This window comes from Cotesia typhae, unplaced genomic scaffold, assembly GCF_013202065.1.
Source record: "Cotesia typhae breed Kobodo isofemale line unplaced genomic scaffold, CoteBio_Ctyphae contig_5, whole genome shotgun sequence".
NCBI classification, from domain to species: Eukaryota; Metazoa; Arthropoda; class Insecta; order Hymenoptera; family Braconidae; genus Cotesia; species Cotesia typhae.
In genome coordinates, this window is record NW_027423757.1 from 2823549 (window position 1) to 2848435 (window position 24887).

General features: G+C 31.2%; 4 protein-coding genes across 4 annotated transcripts in view; 1 reads left to right on the forward strand and 3 right to left on the reverse strand.

The window, feature by feature from the left end:
- The window catches only part of LOC141530710 (glutamate receptor ionotropic, kainate 2-like), a 243848-nt gene that overhangs the window by 186412 nt on the left and 32549 nt on the right, over positions 1-24887 (forward strand). The window contains exons 12-15 of the mRNA XM_074247986.1: positions 12999-13103; positions 15203-15460; positions 15713-15892; positions 18399-18536. Coding sequence (XP_074104087.1) covers positions 12999-13103; positions 15203-15460; positions 15713-15892; positions 18399-18536 — 681 coding nt within the window. The remainder of the gene's footprint in view (positions 1-12998; positions 13104-15202; positions 15461-15712; positions 15893-18398; positions 18537-24887) is intronic.
- On the reverse strand, positions 932-2971 carry LOC141530714 (uncharacterized). The gene is made up of 5 exons (XM_074247993.1): positions 2766-2971; positions 2298-2708; positions 1557-1879; positions 1206-1383; positions 932-1127 (listed from the first exon to the last, which is right to left on the reverse strand). The coding sequence occupies exons 1-3, from the start codon at positions 2827-2829 to the stop codon at positions 1584-1586; spliced, it is 771 nt and encodes a 256-aa protein (XP_074104094.1). The 5' UTR covers positions 2830-2971; the 3' UTR covers positions 932-1127; positions 1206-1383; positions 1557-1583.
- LOC141530716 (uncharacterized) lies at positions 2928-7369 on the reverse strand. Its single transcript, XM_074247995.1, has 4 exons — positions 7354-7369; positions 3585-3806; positions 3332-3526; positions 2928-3208 (listed from the first exon to the last, which is right to left on the reverse strand). Coding segments are annotated over exons 1-4 (654 nt in total). The 5' UTR covers positions 7355-7369; the 3' UTR covers positions 2928-2972.
- Positions 22246-24458, reverse strand: LOC141530713 (uncharacterized). Its single transcript, XM_074247992.1, has 2 exons — positions 23400-24458; positions 22246-23152 (listed from the first exon to the last, which is right to left on the reverse strand). Exons 1-2 carry the CDS (start codon positions 23599-23601, stop codon positions 22254-22256), a joined length of 1101 nt encoding a protein of 366 aa, XP_074104093.1. The 5' UTR covers positions 23602-24458; the 3' UTR covers positions 22246-22253.

Genomic DNA, 24887 nt, shown 5'->3' on the forward strand with positions numbered 1-24887 from the left:
GTTTCAACTTATCTTCTACTTCGTATGCTTTGGAATCCTTTGCTTTCGGCATTATAGCTATCATCCAAACTCAAATAATCTCTTGAAAATGACAAAATGTTTACGTCAAAAGTTTAAATACGATAAAAATGTATATTTAAGAAATGAATGTATTTAGAAACCTCTTAAAAATTATAAATTCAAAATTTTAATTTGGATATTAAGTTATTCAGTTTTGTTTTAGTTTAAGCGCTCATTAAAATGAAATTTAAAAAATCTAGAAAGCAATTAACCCTGCACAGTCCATTTCTGCAACTTTTCTTTATTCACAATCAATCGAGTTGTTATAGCTTGTCAATAGAGTTTGTTTCTATTTTAAAGCCTGACATTAATTGGAAAATATTATTTAAGAGGACTTCTCTACGTAATGGGTTCGAAAAATAATTTTATATTGCATAAATTGATTCCTTAGCAGCAGTTAGAAGAACCAAATGTTCGGATGTTGTACTCATACTTGAAACTACGAACATGCTTTAATCAAAACTGTATTTTTCAAATTTTCCTCAATCATATCTCGAGAACAGTTAGCCCGATTCTTTTGAAATATATCGGGTAGACTCAGTACACGTAGATGCATGAACTGTTACAGAATCGTAGAAAAATTCCAAATTTATCGATTTTTTTTGTAACCAAAAAATAAAAAAAATTAGGAAAATATATACCCGACTAGAAATTAAAAAGTAAAACCAATTGGGGCCACATTGGGCTGCCCTATAGGGACCGCTCATAGGGCATGTAACGTAAAACCCTATTGGGCCTACAGTTAGGGAATCCCAATTGGGTCCCAATAGGGAATTCCCAAGAGATTCCCGCTAAAATATTTTGACTTTGGGTTTGAATGGAGAAATCCCAAAGATTTCCCAAAAGTATGAAATTAAAAGTATACTTACAATAATGAAATATTTTTTTTTATTGCTAAGTACTCAATATTAATTATAAAAAATTTTATTCTTTAACTTTATTGATACGAAGTAAACGGTGACCTTCCCAGTCTTTTGAATTTCGAATCGTGTTGGACATAGCATCAAGAACTTCTTTATTAGATAGCTCGTGACCGTCACCAGACTTCAATTTTTTGCGCATTGCAACTAAAATTTATAAGCATGTAAAAATTAGAGTAAATGTTATGACTATTTTGTTTTTAAATAAAAAATAAAAAAAAATACCTTCGATGCAATTATAAAATGGAGTAACCTTAAATATAGATTTAGAATTATCAACTTTTGATGATTGCGATGGTACGTATTTAAGCGCGACCTGACGCGAAATATAACTTTTAATTATTGACGTCATATTTTTGCTCAAGATTTCCGATGTAGAGATCATTTGAGTTAAATTTTTAATCTGAAAAATATTTAATAAAAATAATAATTAGTACAAGATGGTATCAAAAAAATAGAATTTTTAATTTCCAATTGCCATTATAACGTATAATAATTATACGCCGTTTTGGCATCTTCAGTACACCATAAACAGCACTATAATTTTATTTAAAAATTAAATCTTATTAAACTTACCAATCGTTCACGGAACTTGGGAGTATCTTAAATCTGTTCGTTGAATTTGATAAATTTATCTTTATCATCGATTGGAAATTTAAATTCTTCTTTCTTTTTTTTCCCGTTATCTCCAGCTTCGGGATTTTCGTTGTCAATATTATTATCGTCATTAATAACTTCTTCTTCATTACTATCACTTTCATTACAAGAACATTTTTTTGTTATGTATTGCTTAATATCTTTGAGCTCCGCAGTATTAAGAATGACCTGGCTGTTTAGATGACCAATTTGTTTACTAATACTCTTAAAATATTTTAATATCAGATCATTTTTTGACGTATCTATAAATAATACAAATAATTATAAATTTAAACGAATGTTTTTTGATGGATAATTAGTTGTAATTTTGTGTACAAATTTTAATAATTTTTTTGATGTAAATAAATGACGAACTCAAGCCGTAGTTATTTTGCCATATGATTGATAATAAATTTTAGCAATTGTAAATTTTAATTAATTATGAGATTAAATAATTCAATATTTGTATTTGAGTCGATTATGAATCCGTTTGAATAGTAACTGACTAAAAATCATTGCATAGTCTCAATAATTAATTTTTTCTTTCAAATAATTATCGAATTTTATGTTTTTAAACTTTTAAAGAATTTAAAAAATTTTCGAAAAATGAAAAATTAATTTTTACTTGTTTGGCTTCACATTATCACACTATTTAGTGAAATTAAAAGTTGCTGAACTTACTTTCATTAACTGTTGAGTCCGTTTTCACAAATTGATGATTTGTCTGTTTACTCATTGGTAATTTCTCTAAAATTTTAATTTCACTGGCTGGCTTTAAAGGAAAAGTTAGTTTATTTGATTCCAAAAGATCAGTATTAGGATTAACTTCATGAGAATAATCTTCAGAGTCGGAATTAATCGATAAAACGCGCTTACGTTTACTTCTTTGGCCAATTCGACGTGATTTTATATTTAGACTCGAGTTCTTAGACGTATTAGTGCTAGAAATCTCGAGTGATGTTTCGATCTTACTGTTGTTTGATGCCGATTTGTCAAGTGATAACGGAGTATCTACCGTATTATCATTATTAAATATTTTGTCTCCTGACTTACTCATTAGAGTATCTAATGATTCCTTGGGTCTTGATAGTCCTTTAAAAAAAAGTTTGAATAAATAATTATACTAAAATTTTAAAATTCAAAACTTACCTAGATTAGTGTTGAAAGATTCTTGTTGCCGCTGATCTCTCAACAGAGCTAAATCTAGTTCCATACTTTCACCAGAAGACCTAGTCGAGGGATGAATAGTTCTATTATCGGCTTTTTTCAAAGCTTGGCTTTTTTCACGAACGTTTGCAAAATCTTCATAGCTAAATAAGTTTTCTAAACTGCTACCATTATCATGGATACGCGTCTTTAACTTCTTGGGATTTTTTTTTGGAGATTTTTTTTTCTCTTAATTCGAGAAGTTACATTTTTTTTAGGCAGATTAAATGAGCCTTCGGAACTATCATGCCGAGAACTATATGCCGACAAATCACTAATTGAATTATCTTCTGAAGATAATTTAGACCCGTTTTGTACGTTATCAATTCCTTTGTTTCTAGACCCATTTCTTCTTGATCTATTAACAGGTGATTTTTTGCTAATGCCTGTAAAAAAAATTAAAAATAAATCATTCATTGTTTATAGTTAATAAATACTTAATAAATTGATTATCAATACTTAATATTGGTTTATAGTTAATAAACTATTGAAAAAATGATATATATTACCTGAAGCATTGAAGTTCAGAGTCACAGAATTTAATTTCTCTCTCAACTTTTCAGCGTTGTTTACTTTCGTTCGTATCTCAAGCGATTTTTTATCTTTTAAAGATTCAGATCTCGCTGATTCCTCATTTTCTGTTGTGTACGCATACGGTTCCGTTTTTAAAACGTCTAATCGTTCCTGAGCCTCTTTGAAATTACCTGATAAAAAATTTTCTATAAATATTTTTTATTCTGATTAATAGATTATTTAACTTACTTGCTCTGCCTCTAATTTCTACTGGATAGTCAGGCCAGTCAGGTAAAGGGTCTTCACATCTCTTTACCATTATTTGCAACTGTTGAAACTTGCTCATGTCGTAAGGTTCAGGCATGAATTTACAATAGCAAGTTTCACTTTTGTTATTATAAAATAACCATCTGGCTGGAACAATATCTACCTCTTTATGAGGTTTACTCGCAGAGAACAATACTAAGTACACTTCTCACAAAAATTAAGGGAGCAGAAAAAAAATCCAAATTTTTGGGGGATTTTCAACAGGCTGTAACTTATACAAAAATGGTCGTACAGCAAAAAAAAAAAAGCAAATTGTAGCTCTAAGTGTTTTGTTTTTGGATCTGAGTTTGAAAATTTTTTTTTGAAAATATTTTTCGAGTAATCATAAGAAAACCACCGAAAAAAATTTTCGAAATTTTTTTTTTTTTTTTAATCTACGGACGTGGGAAAAATTTTTTCGACTCAACCTCCATATGGACCAGATAGCTTGTTTATTCAGATTTAATTTCGTTTTTTTAAAATCTCGATACGAGCATTTCTCGCTGAGATATCGATGTTTGAATGGAAAAAGATCATTTTGTCTTTGATTACCAATATCTCAGCAACCAATGATTGCACAGAAATTTTGAGGTTGGTTTTAAAAACTTGAATAAATTCTCTACAAGGATTGGCAATTGAATTTTGAAAAAAAAATTTTTTTTCAATCATTACATGAATTTGAAAAAGCATCCAAAAAAGGGCTTTTGTCGTTTTTGGAAAATCAAGCGCCCAATCAAAAATATTGCGGAAACCACTGACGTTAAGTGTGCCTCTTACTGTTCAATATACCCACAAAAACCCTACAAAGTTTCAATTCAATCCAGCCAACCGTTTTTTTCCCACTTGATCGAATTTTTGAAAAATTAAAGGAGCAAGAATTTCGCTCTGAAAATGTCATAATTTTTATCAAAAATGAAAAAAATTTTTTTTTCATTTTCTCTCAATTCTGTATTAGTGACTTGAAAAATTTAAGGAAAAAAAAAAAAAAATCGAAAATTTTTGAGAAAAAAAAAAAATTTTTTTAATTTTTTTCAATTGGCCCAAATCAAAAAAAAATGTAGCGACTCACTTTCTCACCGATTTTACTCTTCCGCACTTTAAGTTTCCTAGTCACAAATTAATTGAATAAATTAAAAGTTGATACCCCAAGGCAAGTCGAATATTCGTTCTACGAATATTGGGACAATAATTTTTCGTGCGAATTCCAACAGTGTCTAAAAAAACAGTTTTTCTGAAAACTAACCTGCTTTCTTGGTAATCGAGCCAATCAACAGTTTTTCTCAAAACTACCGTATTTTTTAATTTTTAGAAAAGCAAATTAACTGAGTTTTTGCAAACTTTAGTTTTCTTTTTATTTTTTTTCATAATGCCTAGGCGGCATTTATCCGCGCCACAAGTCGCTCAGATAGTGACTCTAGTGGAAGAAGGGTACAATTACCGACAAGTCGGGGATCGTATGGACGTTAGTTCATCTGTCGTATCTCGCGCATACAATCGGTATTTGGAAACCGGTGGTTATCAACGACGAGTTGGCCAAGGTCGTCGTCGCGCAACAAATCCTCGTGATGACCGAGCGATCGTTCGGCGCGTTCGTCAAGAACCTTTCGTTCCTGCGAACGTTGTCGCCCGAAATTTTCCGAACCGTCGACAATAACAACAACAACAGCAACAACAACAACCGCGGAACATTTCAGTTCAAACGGTTCGAAATCGTCTCCGTGAGACTGGAGTGCGATCAAGAAGTGCCGCCCAAGTACCGATGTTATCACCCATACATCGCCGAAACCGTCTGGCTTACGCTCGTCAACATGTTCATTGGACCGTAAGGCAATGGAACAATGTTTTGTTTTCTGATGAGTGTCGGGTATGCCTGTTTAGAAATGACCGAAGACCCCGAGTTTGGCGCCGTCAGGGAGAGCGTTTTTCACGTAACTTCACTCGACCGGTAGCTGCTTACAACGGAGGGTCGGTGATGGTTTGGGAGGAGTTTCGAGATTTTCACGAACTCCTTTGGTAATCGTCCACGAAAATCTAAACGCTACGCGTTACATTAATCCGATCTTACGACCTGTTGTCTTGCCTCTACGGCAGCAAACTAGAGGTTTTATTTTTATGCAAGACAATGCCCGGCCTCACACAGCAAACGTCACCCGTCGGTTTTTCCAAAGACACGACATAACATTGTTAAGGCATCCAGCGGTAAGCCCTGATCTTAACCCTATCGAGCACGTCTGGGATATCCTGAAGCGCCGATTGCGCCAGAATTATCCCAATTTACGAACGTTAGCTCGTAACGAAAATTTTTTTCATTTTTGATAAAAATTATGACATTTTCAGAGCGAAATTCTTGCTCCTTTAATTTTTCAAAAATTCGATCAAGTGGGAAAAAAAAACGGTTGGCTGGATTGAATTGAAACTTTGTAGGGTTTTTGTGGGTATATTGAACAGTAAGAGGCACACTTAACGTCAGTGGTTTCCGCAATATTTTTGATTGGGCGCTTGATTTTCCAAAAACGACAAAAAGCCCTTTTTGGATGCTTTTTCAAATTCATGTAATGATTGAAAAAAATTTTTTTCAAAATTCAATTGCCAATCCTTGTAGAGAATTTATTCAAGTTTTTAAAACCAACCTCAAAATTTCTGTGCAATCATTGGTTGCTGAGATATTGGTAATCAAAGACAAAATGATCTTTTTCCATTCAAACATCGATATCTCAGCGAGAAATGCTCGTATCGAGATTTTAAAAACGAAATTAAATCTGAATAAACAAGCTATCTGGTCCATATGGAGGTTGAGTCGAAAAAATTTTTCCACGTCCGTAGATTAAAAAAAAAAACCAAAAAAATTTCGAAAATTTTTTTCGGTGGTTTTCTTATGATTACTCGAAAAATATTTTCAAAAAAAAATTTTCAAACTCAGATCCAAAAACAAAACACTTAGAGCTACAATTTGCTTTTTTTTTTTGCTGTACGACCATTTTTGTATAAGTTACAGCCTGTTGAAAATCCCCCAAAAATTTGGATTTTTTTTCTGCTCCCTTAATTTTTGTGAGAAGTGTAGTACTTATAGGACGCCCTGAAAACATAAAAATTTAATTAATTTCAATAATCATGAACGTTTATCTAATCAAAGACAAATAAGTTATAAAAATCCAACTCAAAAATATTCAAAGAGATTACTAAAATTTTCAATACGTATAGCTATCTTTAAATTGATTTTTTTCACGTGACTAATAAATTAATAAGTTAATAAACGATAGTTATTTAATTAAAACAATTATTAACGCATGAGTAATTAATGATATAATGAAAATTAAGTTAGTCGACATCTGGAAATTTGTAGAATTTTTTTAATTGAGTAGATTATTAAAAAAAAAAAAAATTTTTTAATTTTCACTTGTAAAAAACTTGAAAAACTAAGTGCAATATGTAATGAAAAAATTTTTTTTTGCTAATTTAATCAATGACAACAATTAAAAAATTAAAAACGTCGGCTAACTTTAGTATTATAATAATATACATGAATAAAAAAAGATTTATGTAGCTAGAAAAATATGAATAAATCAGAATAAATTTTTTTTAAGGTTAAAATTTATTTTTCATTCAAGTAAAAAAACAATCGCGAGATTACCGAGCTATCAGTATACATTTTAATTGATGAATTATTTAATTTATTATTTATTTATTGATTGATTGATTAATAGATACTTACTTATTAGGAGACATTTTGTGATGCAATATATTCACTATAAAACAATGACCATAAAAAATAAAATATAATAAGCACTAAAAAAACCTGTCCGAACTGGCACGCGTCAAGTGTCACCATCTACTTAATACGTGAAAATGTCTCACTCTTTACTCGCACGCCACGCAACACACCAATACAACATAATAGCTATTCAACTCACACTATAGTATAAATATCCCGACTAGAAATTTTTTCGTGATCCTTAGAAGGACCGGACCGGGCATGCCCGATCTAGACCAGATAAGGAATGTAACGCAGATGATTTGCCTGGACTTGATCAGGAAAACCTTATCTGGACCCGATCAGGAAAATTTTATCAGGACCCGATTCGGAATTCCTAATCGAATCTGGATGAGATTTTCCTAATCGGATCCAAATCAATCATCTGCGTTACATACCTTGGCTAATTCAAATCGGGTATGCCCGGTCCGGTCCCTTTAAGAAACACGAGTGTTTGGTTTCGAGAAAATTGTTTGATAAAACAAATTTAACAATTGATATTATAAATGTGTTATTTCATATATTATTATATTTATCATTACACTATTATGTTATTATTAAATAAATATTATTAATTATATATTAAATATGTTTATTAAATATTTTTAACCAACTAATTAATTCTTATTAATTTTTTTGGTAGAATATTTTTCACAACAAAAAAAAATGATTAAAAAAAAATGAATAGGATAATAACGATGTTTTTTATTTATCTTCATTAGATGCTTGTTTTTTTATTCTTGAAACTCTGTGACCATCCCAATCTTTAGCATTATTCAATACTGAAGATAATGCTTGATGCAACTTGTTATCAGGAATAATTTCTTCATTATTTTGAAATTTCTGTGAATCATGATGTGAAACATGTCATACTTACACATTGCATTATGTTGACTTTGACATTTAGTGTAATAGCATACTTTATTATTAGATTATGTCATTATAATTAAATTTTTTTATATATTTTTCAAATTTATGAACATGATATGTAATCCTAAGTTTATATCAATGTAACTTTAAAAAAGTTTATTTATTAAAAATTGAATTTATTATTATTATTATTATTATTATTATTATTATTGTTGTTGTTGTTGTTATTATTATTACTATTATTATTTACTTGGCTGTATGAAATCTACTAGATCAATATCGAACGATTGAACTCATTAAAATTTTTTATGAAAAATATTTTGAATTGAATTAAGTTATCATTTAATATATATAAATGACTCATTAATTTGATCTGATACGAATACAACCTAACTTATGGTATAAGTATGACAATCATGATGTGAAACATGTCATACTTAATAATTTTTTATACTATGATAACTGTATTTAGTCCTGATGCAGTATACTTTACAATACCTAATTATATTTTACATCAGGCTAGCCTCATCAAGTCCACACCTGGTCCTGATGTAGTATGCCTTACCATACTTTATTATATTTTACGTCAGGCTATTCTCATCTGGTCCAGACCTGGTCCTAATAGGGCTTACCGGATTTGGCAAGCCTTATTCTATCCTGATCCGGTCCAGATATATTATCTGGTTCAGCCTAACTTTTTTTCTAGTCCGGTATGTAGTAGTATATCGCCCTTGACTGGGAACTGATACCTAACATTTCTATTATTTTTATTTCGTTGTTTATTTACACTGGATTTAAAAATGACATCTTTTACTGAATAACTTTAAAAACCATTAAAAGATAAATGATTGTTACTATTGTTAATATTTCACTAAACACATTTATATTTATAGATCATGCATATTTAATTTTTTAATTTTTCGTATTAAAAGTTCAGTAATTATTATTTCATTTAAACACAGTTGACATTTATAGGTTATACTCATAATTATTTAATTTTAGGATCAAGAGTTTATTGAAAAATATTTCACTTAACATAGTTTTCATTAATTGATTATGTACGCATAATTTTTTTTTATATTAATTGTAATTTATTAAAAAATAATATTTTAATATATATGCACTTTCTTTACACTGTAAATATTTTCTTATTCTTATATTCTTATTCTACTTCAACAATAATTCAAATTTTAACTGATTTTATTACACTATATATGCAATAAAGGAATTACATACATTCTTTCTTGGTTGTTTATTGTTATCATTAAACATACCATTTTTTTATCTATGTCATTTAAACGATATGTCTCAGTAGGACAGTTTCTTTTATTTACAATCCACATGTTCATGTGCTCTGACTTAAATGGATATTCAAAGATCGAGCTCACTTTTTTAAGTTTAATACCACTGATATAAACACAATTTTCACCATAAGAAATAAACATTTTTGAAATTTGTAAAATTTTTTTATCTTTTAGTAACACTGTATTATTTGGATGTTTTAATGTGATAACAGCACTTTTAAATTCAATGCTAGTGATTGGAATATTATTTAATTCATCATTTTTTAATTGTTTTAGAATTTTTATACTTGGTGGAATTGTAGCTTTTTCAGTATTTTTATATAACAATTCGCTCATTCGTCGGCAAAGTTGTGATAAAGGTTTATTACCAGTTCGAATAAGCCTTCCTAATTTTCCCAGAGTATTCTCGAATGAATAAGCTGATATTTCAGGGCTCGAGCATTGCATATATTCAACGTCATCAGCGAGATGGACAAGGCAATGCATATTTGAGATCAAGGACTCTTCGCCGTATAATATTTTAGATGTTTCAATAAACATTCGTACACAATATTTAGCTAATCTCAACTTTTCAATGGCTAAATCTTTAGAAGCCAATATCCTGATTCCAACATGTAATAGCAAAAAATGTTTGTATACATCCTGAGACAATACTTTTTTAAAAATAACTGGACCAGCATATAGTAAAAGAAACTGATACTCTGTAGCTTTGAACTTTGAAAAGTCATCCAATGATCTGGTAGTTCTTTGAAAGTCCTGAGGAACTTGATGTTTGATTTGCAAGAGTAAGTTACACAGTAAGGTTTTTAAATTTCTACTCAATTTCACAGCTTTTATATTGCAATTAAACCAATAATCAAATATTTTTTTACCAATACCCAAATGCACCAAATGCATAGGATCTAAAACAAAGTCTTTAACCATGTTAATAGCAGGAATGATCTCCAGTAAAGGAGAAACACCAGTATGATGTTCGGAATTACTTTGTTCTCTAAATGAAGTGTCTGATCTTGGCGTACATTAATTTTGTTTTATTGGGTATATTGTTCTTCTTGATACTCGTCGACCTTTCACCTCACATCTTTCGCAGGCCCAATAAGCCCCATGTCCTTTAATGCACTTTATAAATGCTTGAGCAGGTCTATCATAGATAAATGCTTTAATAGATACCTGAAAAAGAACATTATTTATTTGTATACCAACTTCTTGAAGGTGATTTATTTCTATGACAAATTTGTTTAAATAATCATTTACATTTTTAGGTTTTTCTTTCCCACAATAAACTGCTACCAAGAAAGGCTTGTAAACATCGGGTTGGTTGAAAACTTTACACAAAATGGGCCAGAATTGGATATTACTGGATTTGTATAATGGTACTCCATCAACATTTACCAGCAATTCAATGTGATGTACTTCGTATATAATTCGGTATTTACACATTGTTGTAAATTTTTCTCTATACCAAAATACACGAACTCTCCTGAATCATTATCCCATTTTTCGATGTCATATGTGAGCTTATCTGTGCCTAAAAATGTTTTAGCACACTTTGGTAACATGGGATATTTTTCTCTCCGCAAAATTTTTAATAATGATTCCAGTCTACTGTGTGGAATTGGAGGATCTGCTAAAGCCCATTGACGAAGTTCGTCAATATCGTTCCAAGTCTCTTCACCATCATTCTGAATCAATTCTTCCTCTTCACTGTCCAATAGCTCTCTTTCACTTTCCTCTGACTCACTCAGAAAATCGTCATCTAATTCTTCATTAGATTCTTCTTCGGTATCAGTTGACTCACTTCCAGACTCACTACCAGATGAACTATTAATAAATATATCATTCAAAAAAATGTCATTTTGTTCATTGTTTTCACTATCATACACTAATGATTGTTCATTTTCAGATCCTGTGGAATCTGAAAGTGATTGTGCACTATTAACCTGGTCAAGTAATTCACGGTGTCGCCTTACTCGTTGCCGCCCAAGTTCACGAGTCGTGTTTAATTTATTGCTAGCATTTAACATTATAATAAAAATAAGATTCTTAAAATAAAAAGATAAAAACGATTCGCAACAACGTTGTGAAAAACAAAAACTAGAATTTTCGTGTAGTTTCAGCGTAAAATGAATACGTAAATAAAAAGATAAACAAAATACATAAAGATTAATGGATTACAAGTGGGTGAAAATTGTCTTGCCAACAGTTGATAATGTTGAGATGAGAAAATTAAAGAAGCATTCACAAATGATTTCAAAGGGATAAATTGAAACACTGATAATAGTTTTTCATTTTCCCCTTTGGTATTTCTACTTTGGTCCCACAAAAATCCCAACTAGGAAAAAAGTGCACAGTAAAAAATTTTGCGTCATTGCGTTAAAAAATTTTGTGTCAAAAATTTTTATGTTAATTTTTTAACACTTTTTTGTGTTGATTTAACAGAATAAATGTTAAATTTACACATAAAAGTATTAAATACTTAACACAGAAATTTTTAACACTAAGTTACTCAATGACGTAAAATTTTTTACTGTGTGTACAAAATTTTTTATTTCCACGTGGGACGTATTCCCATTTAAATCCCACATGAATCCCAACTAGAGAAATTGACAATAAATTTATTTCCTTTTTAATTGGGAATTCCCAATTGGGTTCTCATTGGGTCCTCATTGGGATTTCCCTATTGGGCATGCCCCATTGAAACCCAATGGGGCCTAGATGGGTACCTTGAGCATTCCCAAAATAATTTCTAGTCGGAACAACGGTTGACCCTAAAGACCATCCCGGCAACTTCCCGCTAATTCTATACCTAAGCGTTAAACATTTCACTTATTTTGTTTTTGAGCTCTTCGATCCGCACAACAGTTTAAAAGTTTTAAAAAAAATGAAATTTTATTGAAAGTTTTATTTTTAAAATTTATTGAAATTTAGTGAGTCGAATCTATTTCAATCTCGAATAAAAAGTCAGTACAATTTCCAAGGGCCTCAAGACACTAAGATTTTATGAAAAATCGACTTTCAGAAAAGGTGAAATCAATAACATCCCAATCTTTAAAAATAATTAATTTCACAGCAAGAAATTAAAAAAGTTCACTTCAACATTAATTTAATACTCTAGTGATATGAAGTTTTCAAGCTCAAGTTAATTGTTTTTTTTTCTCGTTTTAATTAATATAAACTTACCGTGAGGTATATGTGCTATAATTAACGCTTATTTAATCACACAAAAAAAAAAAAATAATAGCATTGCCTGAATTTTTCCATCAACAAAGTTTAGTAAATTTCTCCAGGCGAGTTAATCAAATTAAAAATATTTTACGTAACAAACTTTATACATAATGATGCTTGTTGTTAACAAAAGTGTTTACATTATTTAATAATTGAAATTGAATAATAATTTTTGGGGTTTTTAATAACTTTTTAATTTTGTTCTAGAGAGCCGATCTTGCTGTGGCTTCTATGACTATTAATTATGCTAGAGAAAGTGTCATAGACTTTACGAAGCCGTTCATGAATCTTGGAATTGGAATACTTTTTAAGGTGAGTTACTAAATCATTGCTAAATAGAAATTGTTGAATTCATTTTCTTTAAGTTATAATATTTATTGTTTCAACTATATTTTATTTTATCTCTGGGCAGATATTGAAGATTTAATTGCTAAAATTTTTTTTTGCAATTGGTAATTTAAACTAAAAAAGTTAGGTAAATCCAAATTTGCACGTCTTAAACGCTCGCGTTTTTTCTAAATTTCTTTTAAAAAATTTGCCAATTTGAAAATTGCAACAATAGTTTTCTTAACCGACTATTTTAATTAATCTATTAGAAACTATTTTTAATGTGTTGATTTATCATTTTTCTTCGTATTAGAATACTATATAATTTTTCTGAATATTATTAAATACCCGAGTTGAAAAAATTAACTTACATGAACTTAACTGCTATGCTAAAACAATTGATGTAAGCTCATATAAGTTCATTTTTTCGACTTGGGTATGGACGAGATTTAACATGATAAAATCATGGATTTAGTTTTTTAGACGCTCGCAGAGCATAGCCTCCGCACGTTTGCGCTTAAGACATGCAATAAACAATGATCTTGATCACAAGAAGGTTCAATTTGATGATAGTATAATAAAACTTTTACTTAAATATGTGTCAATGATTTTTGGTCTCGACCGATTGAAATCGAACATTAGTTTTACCGATATTATCATCTATAATTTTAGATAGTTTTAATTGAATCTTCAGTTAAAAAGCTTACAAATATTTAAAAATAAATTGTTTTTCATAAATAATATTACTCAATATTCCTATGATTAATAAATGTTTCCTTATAGTAATATCGATTCTGACAATCTAAGATACCGTAGTCCAGTTTTAGAAAATTTTACAGCAAACTGTAAAAATTTTTCATTTTTTAACATTGGTTAAATGAGACGAAGGAAAAAAATTTTCATTTAAAAATAGTTATTAAACAATTTGACCTCAAAATTTTTAATCGGCTACATAATACTGTTTTAAATAAACTCTTCAAAAAAAGTGAAGATGTCAAATTTTGTGAACTACGATATCTTAGAACATGGGTATCGATATGTATATTTTTTTAGAAAAGTCAAGATGTAGTGATTAAAAAATGTCTTCATTATGAAAATAAAATTTCGAATTATGTATTTGTCATGATCATGACTTTAACAAATTTACATATTATATTTGATTTCGTTGCGGTATTATAAGAGATAACCTGCTTACACACATTTATTAACTGGTAAATAAATTAACTATCATACAATATTTGTAATTTATCAACATACATATCCAGCTCATCAAACATTTGCAATTACTATATTTAATCACATCTAATCTTTTAATAATCGAATAAGCTATTGTTTATACAGAAGATAAAAGCATCAATTATTGACAGTTTCCACCCACACTGAAAAAATATATATATGCATATAAGTTGACAAAAATACATCTACGTCGCACATATAAAATATATACGCCACATTAAGTTGCTTTGTTTTTTCAACTATTTTTTTGGAAATTTACGCTCAACATTTACGTTCAACATTCTTCCAAACCATTTTTACACTTTACACAGTGACGAAAAATATTTAACTGCACTAGTTAGTTCGTACTAAATATATCACAACTTACTCATTAATACAAGAAAAGTATGATACCTTTTTAATAAGTTATTCAATTTTTTACTGCCCAACAACTCTCATATCTGTTTACTCAATAATATTAAAGTAACAAATATTTATAAAACCACCTTTACTCGTTCTCAACACAGTAACGTAACTTTAAATTTCTTTATTTACAATTCACTAGCATACACAGTATCAACGTTAAATATTTACTCTTAGTAGCATATACAGTAATTTTTCAAACAGTTTATGAAATTAACACTTACGTTAATCGCTAAAAATAAACAAGGAGAAATCAAAAATAAGCTAATATCATTTATTGCTTCTGGTTAAGTTAATTATTTGCTAACAAATATAAGTAACAGTTTATTAAAAAATTAATGTAAATTAAATAGCCGCAGTTATGAAAAGTAAAAAAAATAAGTAAATTCTTTATTGAATCACCGATGAGGTCGTTTTAATTAAAATTGTAGCCTGAAATAATTTAGGTACCATCCAGCCAACCTACTCGACTGTTTTCCTTCATGAATCCGCTGGCTGTTGAAATATGGCTCTACGTTCTGGCAGCGTATATGCTCGTCAGCTTTACACTCTTCGTAATGGCCCGCTTCAGCCCTTATGAATGGAACAATCCCCATCCTTGTTTAGCCGAGAGTGACGTCATCGAGAACCAGTTCAATGTCAGCAACAGTTTCTGGTTTATCACCGGGACCTTTTTGCGACAAGGAAGCGGCCTTAATCCCAAGGTATATCATGTCCTCGAGTCATCGTCCATAACTCCGACTCTCTTTGATCCTTCCATTAAAATTTAATATCCTGTTTTATTTATTATACATTCTTTAAGGTCGTGTTTACAAACTATACCGATGGAAAAGTGCTCTCCTCAAAGTTGTTTTATATTACTCTATCATATCAAAATATGAATACAATGTAATAAATGAAAATACCATAAAAATATATAATTATAATATGTGATCATTACCGTATACATGATTCAGGCCACCAAACGCGCGCCTTCTCGACTCTTCTCATTTATGAACCCTCTCGCTGTGGAGGTCTGGCTATCGATGCTGGGTGCATATGTTGTAGTTTCCATGTCAATTTGGATTGTGGCGCGTCTTTCACCTTACGAATGGGTAGAACCGCCGCCATGTCCGAGCTGCAAGTGCCCTCTGCAGGTAGGCTCCCGTCAATCGGTGCTATATTTTTCTGATTCGTGATCGACTATTTTTTTTATTTGTCTTTATTTTAAATCCATTTGCATTGATTATTGACTTTAAATACAAAAAAGTAAATTCGTACAGCTTTAGTTGGTTTATTGGAAAACAGAATTATTATTTTTCGAATTCAACGTTGTTCGTTTTGAAAAATTCCGTTCGCATATACACTCATGCACATGAATACACACCCACATACAACAAACAATTTTGCTCTTCTAAATTTCTAGTTTAAGCTTCCAGTACGGCAGCTTCCATTTCCATAAATTTCCATAAGAGTATAATGAATGGGGAGTACTAGCATGTCGCATAACACAATGTATGTAACAGAGTCATGAGAATAACACACCAAGAGTTGTATTACGCAAATCTGATTTTGTCATATTAATGTGCTATACAGACTTTTATTTATTTTTTAAACTTTTATTTCTTCATTTAATATGCTGAAAAATTAGACTTGTGTTATTTAGTTTAAATAGTTAGCTTCACTTATTTTGTACACGGAAAGATAAATACTGTCAAAATGACTATAGTCTAGGATATATCCAACGTATCCTCAATTGACATTTTGTCAGAATAACGATTTAGTAATTCGGTTTGAGGATTGATTTGTTAAGCTCAAATATATAACGAATAGCTCTCGTGAGCATTCGTGGTTTTCTTAATAGAGACAACTGTTTTGTCAACGCGAGGATCTGTATAGAATAGCCAAGTTGGCTATATGATAGATCACTAAGAAAAATCAGTACACGACGTATTACCAGAATAGTGATGCGTATACTAAGTGTCTGTTTACTCATTCTGAGAATATTTTTCTTTCCGTGTACCGTCAAAAATTTTACAGATACGCGGAAAAAACATTTCTTTAAAAATGACAGTTAAATTCACCGTAATGGTGGGATATAATGCGGACCTTTCATTTATTACCATTGTTTAAATAAAAATTAGGAAAAAAAATCATTTATTTTATGGTAGACTTCATAAAATTTACCGAAAACCTAATAAAATTTACGGTAAAATTTGTTGAAAAAAAGTTAAAAATTATCTCACTTACCGGAAAATAATTAGGTTGAGCTATCTGTGAATTAAACGGTAATTTCAAAAAAATTCTTTCAGTGCATAGATTCTAAAAGAATTTCGAATGAAATTATAGAAAATGATCATCGGAGAAAATGAATGAAGTAGAAATATAGATTCGTGAAATTTTGATATTTTGATGATTTAATCACTGACTTATCAAGGTTTTTCAAGAAAATCTAGAGGAATCTCAGAGAAAATTCCGCAAAACTCTGTCAATTTAGCTTTCATTCTTAATTCCGCAAGGATTCTAGAAAAATTCCGCAGAGTTTCCGCCGGGAAAGAAATCTTGAAAAGTCTATGATGAATTAATCAACATATCATGATTTCGCGAATCCATATTACTATTTTATTAATTTTCCAACGATGATCATTTGCTATGATTCCATCCTGAATATCTCTAGAATTCATATTTGTGTCAAACCAAAGAAATTTCGTAATTTTTTTACACGAAATAGTGTAAAAATTTTCTGATGTAGCCATAGATCTGATATGGCTTTTTATGGCCAATTTTCTAATTTATTTGCCGACTTTATTTCACTTAATTTTTTAATAAATTTCTTTAAAAAAAGTATGAATTTTCAAATGTTACATAGTGACAGTCACAAACTATCAATAATTAATAAATTACTTACAACCATAACTTTAATTAATTAAAACTATGTAAATGATGTACATAAATACAATTATACAGAATCAATAATTAAAAACTATGTGTACAAAATAACTCATAGGAATTGAAATGTATATTATGTCATTTCTAAATGCATATTAATGTACAGACTACACTTACTCACATTTATGCTTAGCTTACCTATACTCATACATGTGATATTAACTCACTTTCATAACTCATGAATTTTACCACTATACATTAGTATTGACGTTTCAATGAATAGACAATCGAACCCGAAGTTAAATTTCCCACTCGAACGTATTTATATCAAGTTTATTCTTACACGCATCACTCAAAATTTTGTTAAAATTCCAGTGTTATGTAAAAAATTAATTTTATACAATCAATTAATAACAAAAAAAATTTTTTTTAATTACTTATTCAATTAAGCTCAAATAATTTTTATTAGCTATAACTAGAATCGTCAAATTTTCCTAAAATATGTGCCTTTGATTCTGAACATTGATTCCTGAAGGAGCAAAAATATATACACATAAAATTACATTTTTCTTTTAACGTGATATTTATATTAATTACCGACGCGATTTTTTTTCAACTGAAAATAGTAGATGTTCTCGACAACAAGTACCGCATGTATTTTTATAATTATCAATTATCAATGTAAATGAGAAGTTATGACGATAATTATGATATACAGAGGTAATTATTATAATTATCTATTTTGCACCATTTGGCGGGGGTCACGATGATCAGGGCAGTCATGTCAGCGCCTTAGAGCCAGATAGCGATGACATCCCCTTACCGAGAACGGTCAACGACTTCAGTCTCTCCAACAGCTTTTGGTTCACAGTCGGCTCTCTTATGCAACAAGGAAGTGATCTCAACCCTAAGGTAATCATATCGCAGAGCCGGTGATAAATTTTTTTCAATTAACCAAAATATGTTGCAATAAATGATAATTGTAAACATTATCAATAACCAATATCCAGCACCATATGAGTACACTTTTAATAACATAAAATTTTAATTTGTTTCCTAGTTGAATCACAAACATCTATGAATTATTCATAGCTATTAAATATAAACACAAACCATATTATTATATTAATAATGCATGTCATCCCTGCATGAAAAGCCAAACACCTTATGTTTGATATTGTTTTTAATTATATCCATAAACTCAATTAATAAATTAATAAACCGATCAAACGAGCTCGCCGAAGGCGAGCGAAGTTCGATCGATATTATGCGAAGACGTCTCGTTCGAAGATGATTACAAATGTATAGTAGCGTCAGCTATGTCCAAATCCACAACTTTTAGAGTTTAAACTTTAAAATTCTCGGTGCTGCCGCCTCTCATGGTGGCGCTTCGTATCACTTACTCACTTCATATTTTTTAGAGCTTTTGCTTTGCAATTAAAGATTAAGGAACTTAGTTTCATCGTTTCAATTTAGAAGATGATTACGGGCAGGGATATGCTTGTTTAAGGTGGGAAGTAATCATCTTCGAACGAGACGTCTTCGCATAATATCGATCGAACTTCGCTCGCCTTCGGCGAGCTCGTTTGATCGGTTTATTATGCTACGACGTCTCGTTCTCGATGATTACAAATGTAGATGTTTAGAGATGTTTAATTTCCTTACTCTTTAATTTTTCTTTTTTTTTTTTTTTTTTTTTTGTAAGTATGATCAAAAAATTAAACATTCCTTTATTCATTCTAATTTTTATTTAATGAAGCATGCAGATGATTTAGTATGATAATTATATTAACTTTATGTAAGAACACTTCGTGCAAATAAATCACTTGATTCCTGTATTGGTCTATTGTAAAACCTAGCGAAGACGGATGACTGCTTGGACCATCCTGCGGTCCGTCTAATTGTGTCGATATCAATTCCCCGAGCATTGGCTTTGGAGACTGCGGCGTGTTTGCTACTGTACGCGCTGAACTGAGTCGTGTCAACTCCAGCGATCTTCAAGAAATTTTTTACTCAATGGCCGAGAGTTTGAGCACTTATAGCCTTATGTGGCTTAACCGTAGAGATGAACAGGGCTTTAAAATTTCCTCTCAACTGTTTAGTTACTTCCAAATATTGTAAGAGACACTTAGCTACGCATATTTTTTGTTTTTCTCCAAAAAACGGAAGAGTTAAATCTGGTTTGTAACCACCCGGTTTTGATGTCTTTATTAATTCTGGAATCTTGATATTAATAGCAGTGGCGGATATTTTGATATTATCTATGCTGATGACCGCCATAGTTTGCAGGCGTTGAGCTGTTGCGAGCATCATGAGTGTGACTGTCTTTTGTGATAATTCCTTAATTTTTAAGCTTACAGTCTCCGGCATAGATTCCATATACTGCAGAACGCAATCAACATTCCACGTCGTTGTATATTTAGGCCTGGTGGGACGATTTTTGAAAATGCCCCGCATGAATCGCGTTATAAGTTTCTCATTTGAGTGATCTTGATGAGTGATGAGAGCTATAGCTGCCCTGTCGGAATTAAGTGTACCATATTTATATCCTAAATGAAACCTTCTAGTAAGAAATTCTACGATCTTGACGTCGTCAGTTTGATGGACATCGTAATTCTTTTCCTTCGTGAATAACCACCATGCCTTAAGAGAGGATTTGTATTGCTTCAATGTAGATTTTGTGACCGAGTTTACCATGATATTTACTGCTTCTATCGGGAGTCCCTGATTTAAGTATTTTTGCCTGATAAGTACGCCACTACCAGGGAAAGCGTCCTCGCCAGCGGATGTGTCTTGGTTCTACAAGGACATAATAACAAATTATTATTAGGTTTAAATACAATAGGTGGTTCTCTGAGCAACGAATTAAATAGAGGATACCACGGCTGAGTGGGCCAGTTTGGTGCTACTATTACCCCCTCAGCTTTGTCGGTAATAAATTTCTTAATCACTGCAGTGATTAAAGCGAATGGTGGAAAGGCATACACCCTTTCATTCTTCCAGGATATTGTGAATGCATCTACTTTAAAAGATTCTGGGTTAGGGAATCGGGAGCAAAATCTTTTAACCTTCCGGTTCTCATATGTTGCAAATAAGTCTATAGTAAAAGGGCCAAATTCTCTAACAACTGAGTCAAAAACTTCATTTGATAATTCCCACTCTGTGTCTATGTTCGTAATTCTGGAAGCTGCATCGGCATAAAAATTTTCTTTTGACGAAATATAACTGGCAAAGATCCAAATTTTCCTATGCTCGCACCAATCCCAAATTTCCTGTGCTAGATTACTAAGTTTCGGAAACTGGACACTGCCGGCTCTATTGATATAAGCTATGGCTGTAGTGTTGTCTATTCTTAGGAGTATCTCACAGTTGTTTAATTTACTCGCAAATAACTTGAGAGCGTGAAAAGCTGCTAAGAGTTCTAAGAAGTTTATGTTGTATCTGAGCTGCTCAGCATTCCACCAGCCATGGGCTGATTTCCCATCGCAGAAAGCTCCCCATCCTGTTAAGGAAGCGTCTGAAGAAATCTCGATACTATATTCTGTTGTTCTTATTGGATTTTTTCCAATTTGGCTATTTATTCCCCACCAAATTAGATCCCTTTCCAAATAGGACTTAACCACCATTTTACCATCATAATCTCCATCATTTACCATTAAATCCAGGAATTTTTGACGTTCTAATTTTTTACAGTGGGACAAACCATAAGCAACTGCTGGACAGGCAGCATTTAGCGTACCTAACAACATAGCAAAATCTCTAATTTTACACTCTCTTCCTATTTTAAATTTAGCAACAAGATTTTTAATGTGCTCCTTTTTTGCATCTGTTAGTTCAATAGTATAGTCAACTGAATTTACTATAAAACCAAGAAATTTGCATTTTTGTGCAGGGACTAAGCTACTCTTCTCATTATTAATGACAAACCCTTTTGTAAAAGTTTTTGTAAAAAATTCTTTGCCCATAAAACTTTCTCCCGACCGATATCATAAGATTTCGCTATGAAAATTATGTCATCAAGATAAATTGCTAGCAAAAAACCCTTCTCTCTCAGGAAATTCACAACTGGTTTCATCAACTTGGTGAAAATATAAGGACTTATCGACAAACCAAAAGGGAGACACGTGAACTGATAGATTTGGTTCCGGAAAATAAACTTCAAGTATTTCCTAGTACTTTTGGCAACTGGCACAAGAAGGTAGGCATCTTTGAGGTCTATAGACGCCATAAAATCATTTAACATCAGAAGATTTTTTACAGTTCTGATGTCTTCCATCTTAAAATGAGGGGCTGTAATATACTTATTTAAATTTTTTAAGTTCAATATAAACCTATGAGAACCATCCGGCTTTTTAACCAAGAAATAAGATGAAATAAATTGATCTTCGACAGCGTCGCATTTTTCTATAGCTTTTTTACTGAGAAGTTTGTTAATTTCTATTTCAATTAATTTTTCCTCATTTTCTGACTTAATTCGTTGCTCAGGAATAGCCTTTTGCTGAGGCATATTCTGGAACTGGATATTGTATCCTTTCAAAAAAGATAGAATGAAATTATCTGTCGTTATATTTTTCCATTCTCTCTGGAAAAAACATAATCTACCGCCTATGGGTAGCTTTCTTACCTCAGTTATTTCTTCGACAGGTCCTTGGAGTCCCTGCTCTTCTCCCGCGATGAAATCTGACCTCTGCGGCTCTGATTTCTCAACTTGAAGCGCGAGAATTTCCGATGATTGACTGGGCCCGCCTGTCTGTATGGGGCAGACGGGCCTTTCCAGTTTCCCTGGGCTTGAGAACTTGAGAACGGTCTCTTGGGAGTTTTATCAGTCCCATTCAAGCTTTGACAAGCACTTTCAATAGTTCTTGCTTCTTTAATTTGGTCTGCCAGCTTGTCACCATAAAGCCATTCTTCTGAATGGATTGAATCCACCAAGGATTTGACACTCTTTTTCATTACTGGTGTAATATATGCTTTTCTAGCTGCCGAGTGCTGGTGGAAAGTTTCAGCCAATACCTTTCCAGCATCACTGAGGCACTCCAACAGCTTCAATTCATCAACTTCTTCGTCTGGATCTTTGAGCAGTATCGACATAGCAGACCCCACTGCAATAATTGCCGTTCCCACCTGTTCCTGAATTTCGACAAAATGTTGATCTCTCTTCTTGGTAACTTCCGCTAGAGCTCCCATAATTTCCAAATTTATTTTTGGAGGTTCAGTATATAAATCCCCTTTTCGCGGATATTTTTTAAGCAAATTTTTCTTTATTTCATCCGACAGACCTTCTTTCATCCAAGCCTTCCAGCGGTTTTTTATTTCTGTATGCAACTCAACAGAATTTTCTGGTTTGACATTAGGATCCTCTCCCAGAATTTTTAGTACCTCCGAATCTAGAGACAACGTCTCTTTTTTAGTTTCTTCTGGTTGTATTTTGGTGGGAGGCACCTGTAGGATTTCAAGTACTTTTTCATCAGCCGTTTCCTCCTGCTGATTATCCTCATCGGATGCTGATTGCTCGAGAGCTTCTCGATCTACACAAAGAACAAATTGTTGTCAATAAAACATCAACACTTATTGTGAAGGTTTTATTTATTATGTAGCCGGTAATCAAATTAGGAAATTCGTATTGAATTTGAGCTATTTGCTCTGACTTATTGTCTAGTCGCCCGTGTTGGGCCTGCGTTAGTCGTATTGACACTACGCAATATATTCAAGTAAATGGCCAGACTTTTTTTTTTTTTTTTTTTTTTTTTTAATAAAAAAGAAAACATATCCTACCTGGAGTTGAATCTTTTTGATTATCCTCCGGTTTTTTATTCTCCTGATCCTTATTCAATTCTCGGGAGGCAAGCATCTCAACAACCTTTGTTAGGTTATCCAGTTGCTTCTGCATACCTTGCCATTTTTTGTCCTCCTCACGTCCACGTTTTCTATCATCTGATCTGGATCGTGAACGCTTTCTTTTTCTGTCCTTCGCCATTATTTTTAGTTAAAAATATACAAAAAAACTATTTAATTAATAATAATTTTTTGTAAGTTGTTAAAATTATCGGTGTTGTTATTTGGACACAACGAAACTATATGAAGTGAGTAAGTGATACGGAGCGCCACCATGAGAGGCGGCAGCACCGAGAATTTTTAAGTTTAAACTCTAAAAGTTGTGGATTTGGACATAGCTGACGCTACTATACATTTGTCATCATCGAGAACGAGACGTCGTAGCATAATTTCAAGCCTATAATTACTTCTAGTTACTTTTTTTTCGTTATAATTACGTTGACTAAATTATTATACCTGAGAGGATTAAATAGCCGAAATGAAAATATGAAAGGTATAATGAGCTTTTATGAACCATTAAAAAAATTTTTTTAGAGGTTTCTTCTACGCTCTTTATGTAGCCTAGTTTGAATAAAAACTTGAAAATTGATCTGGAAAAAATAACATTCAAAATATTAGAGAATTAAAAATTATCTGAGTGAAATATTAAGAAGATATTTTTTGTTCAAAATTATAGCATTGAAAGAATAAATTTTCCTATTTCATTTTGGCATAATCCCTCTTATCTTTTCACTCCTATTCTAACTTACTTTTCTTAGATAAATATGAACATATGCGGCTTATTATAATCAACATCAAATTTTTTCATGCCAAGTAAATAAAGTACCAAAATCCGCTGTAGATTTAATATTTACACGACGATATATCTACCTTTATATTATTTGAGAGTGATAAAATGACATTTGTATCAATTAAGTAAATTAATGTTTAATTTTCTTAATTTACATTCAATCTAAATACGTAAATTAATAATAATCTGCTTTGACAATTGTAATGTCGCGTAAAAAAATATATTTTGTATTGAAATTTTCTTATAATTTCTTTTACGTAAATTCTTTATAGTTGCATATTCTATTGTGTGACTTTTTTTAAGTATCATTCAGAATGATAAAAACTGTATATCTATATATATATATATATATATATATATATATATATATATATATATATATATATATATATATATATATATATATATATATTTCGTCTGGCAAAAACAAAAAATGTCAAGAGATGAATGAGTTCACATGCCTTAAAAAGAATTTCATACTCGAATTTTTATCATTTTTCCCGTTTATTACTTTTACAAATTCCCTCGATATTAAATCAACAAAACACAAACATATTCTAAAATTAAAAAACTTCCAATGGGATAATTTAATTGTTGTTATCATAGAACTTGTTTTTTTTTTTTAATACAAAGCATCC

Bases quoted from the DNA above. Each gene is read 5' to 3' on its own strand.
- LOC141530714 (XM_074247993.1), bottom strand. From the start codon at position 2,829: ATGGAACTAGATTTAGCTCTGTTGAGAGATCAGCGGCAACAAGAATCT. The intron at 2,709-2,765 runs GTAAGTTTTGAA...TTTTTTTTAAAG, and splicing joins ATCTTTCAACACTAATCTAG to GACTATCAAGACCCAAGGAA. The intron at 1,880-2,297 runs GTAAGTTCAGCA...TATTATTTATAG, and splicing joins GGACTCAACAGTTAATGAAA to ATACGTCAAAAAATGATCTG.
- LOC141530716 (XM_074247995.1), bottom strand. The intron at 3,527-3,584 runs GTAAGTTAAATA...ATTTTTTATCAG, and splicing joins AGAAATTAGAGGCAGAGCAA to GTAATTTCAAAGAGGCTCAG. The intron at 3,209-3,331 runs GTAATATATATC...TTTTTTTTACAG, and splicing joins TCTGAACTTCAATGCTTCAG to GCATTAGCAAAAAATCACCT.
- LOC141530713 (XM_074247992.1), bottom strand. From the start codon at position 23,601: ATGGCGAAGGACAGAAAAAGAAAGCGTTCACGATCCAGATCAGATGAT. The intron at 23,153-23,399 runs GTAGGATATGTT...TTCTTTGTGTAG, and splicing joins TCAAAAAGATTCAACTCCAG to ATCGAGAAGCTCTCGAGCAA.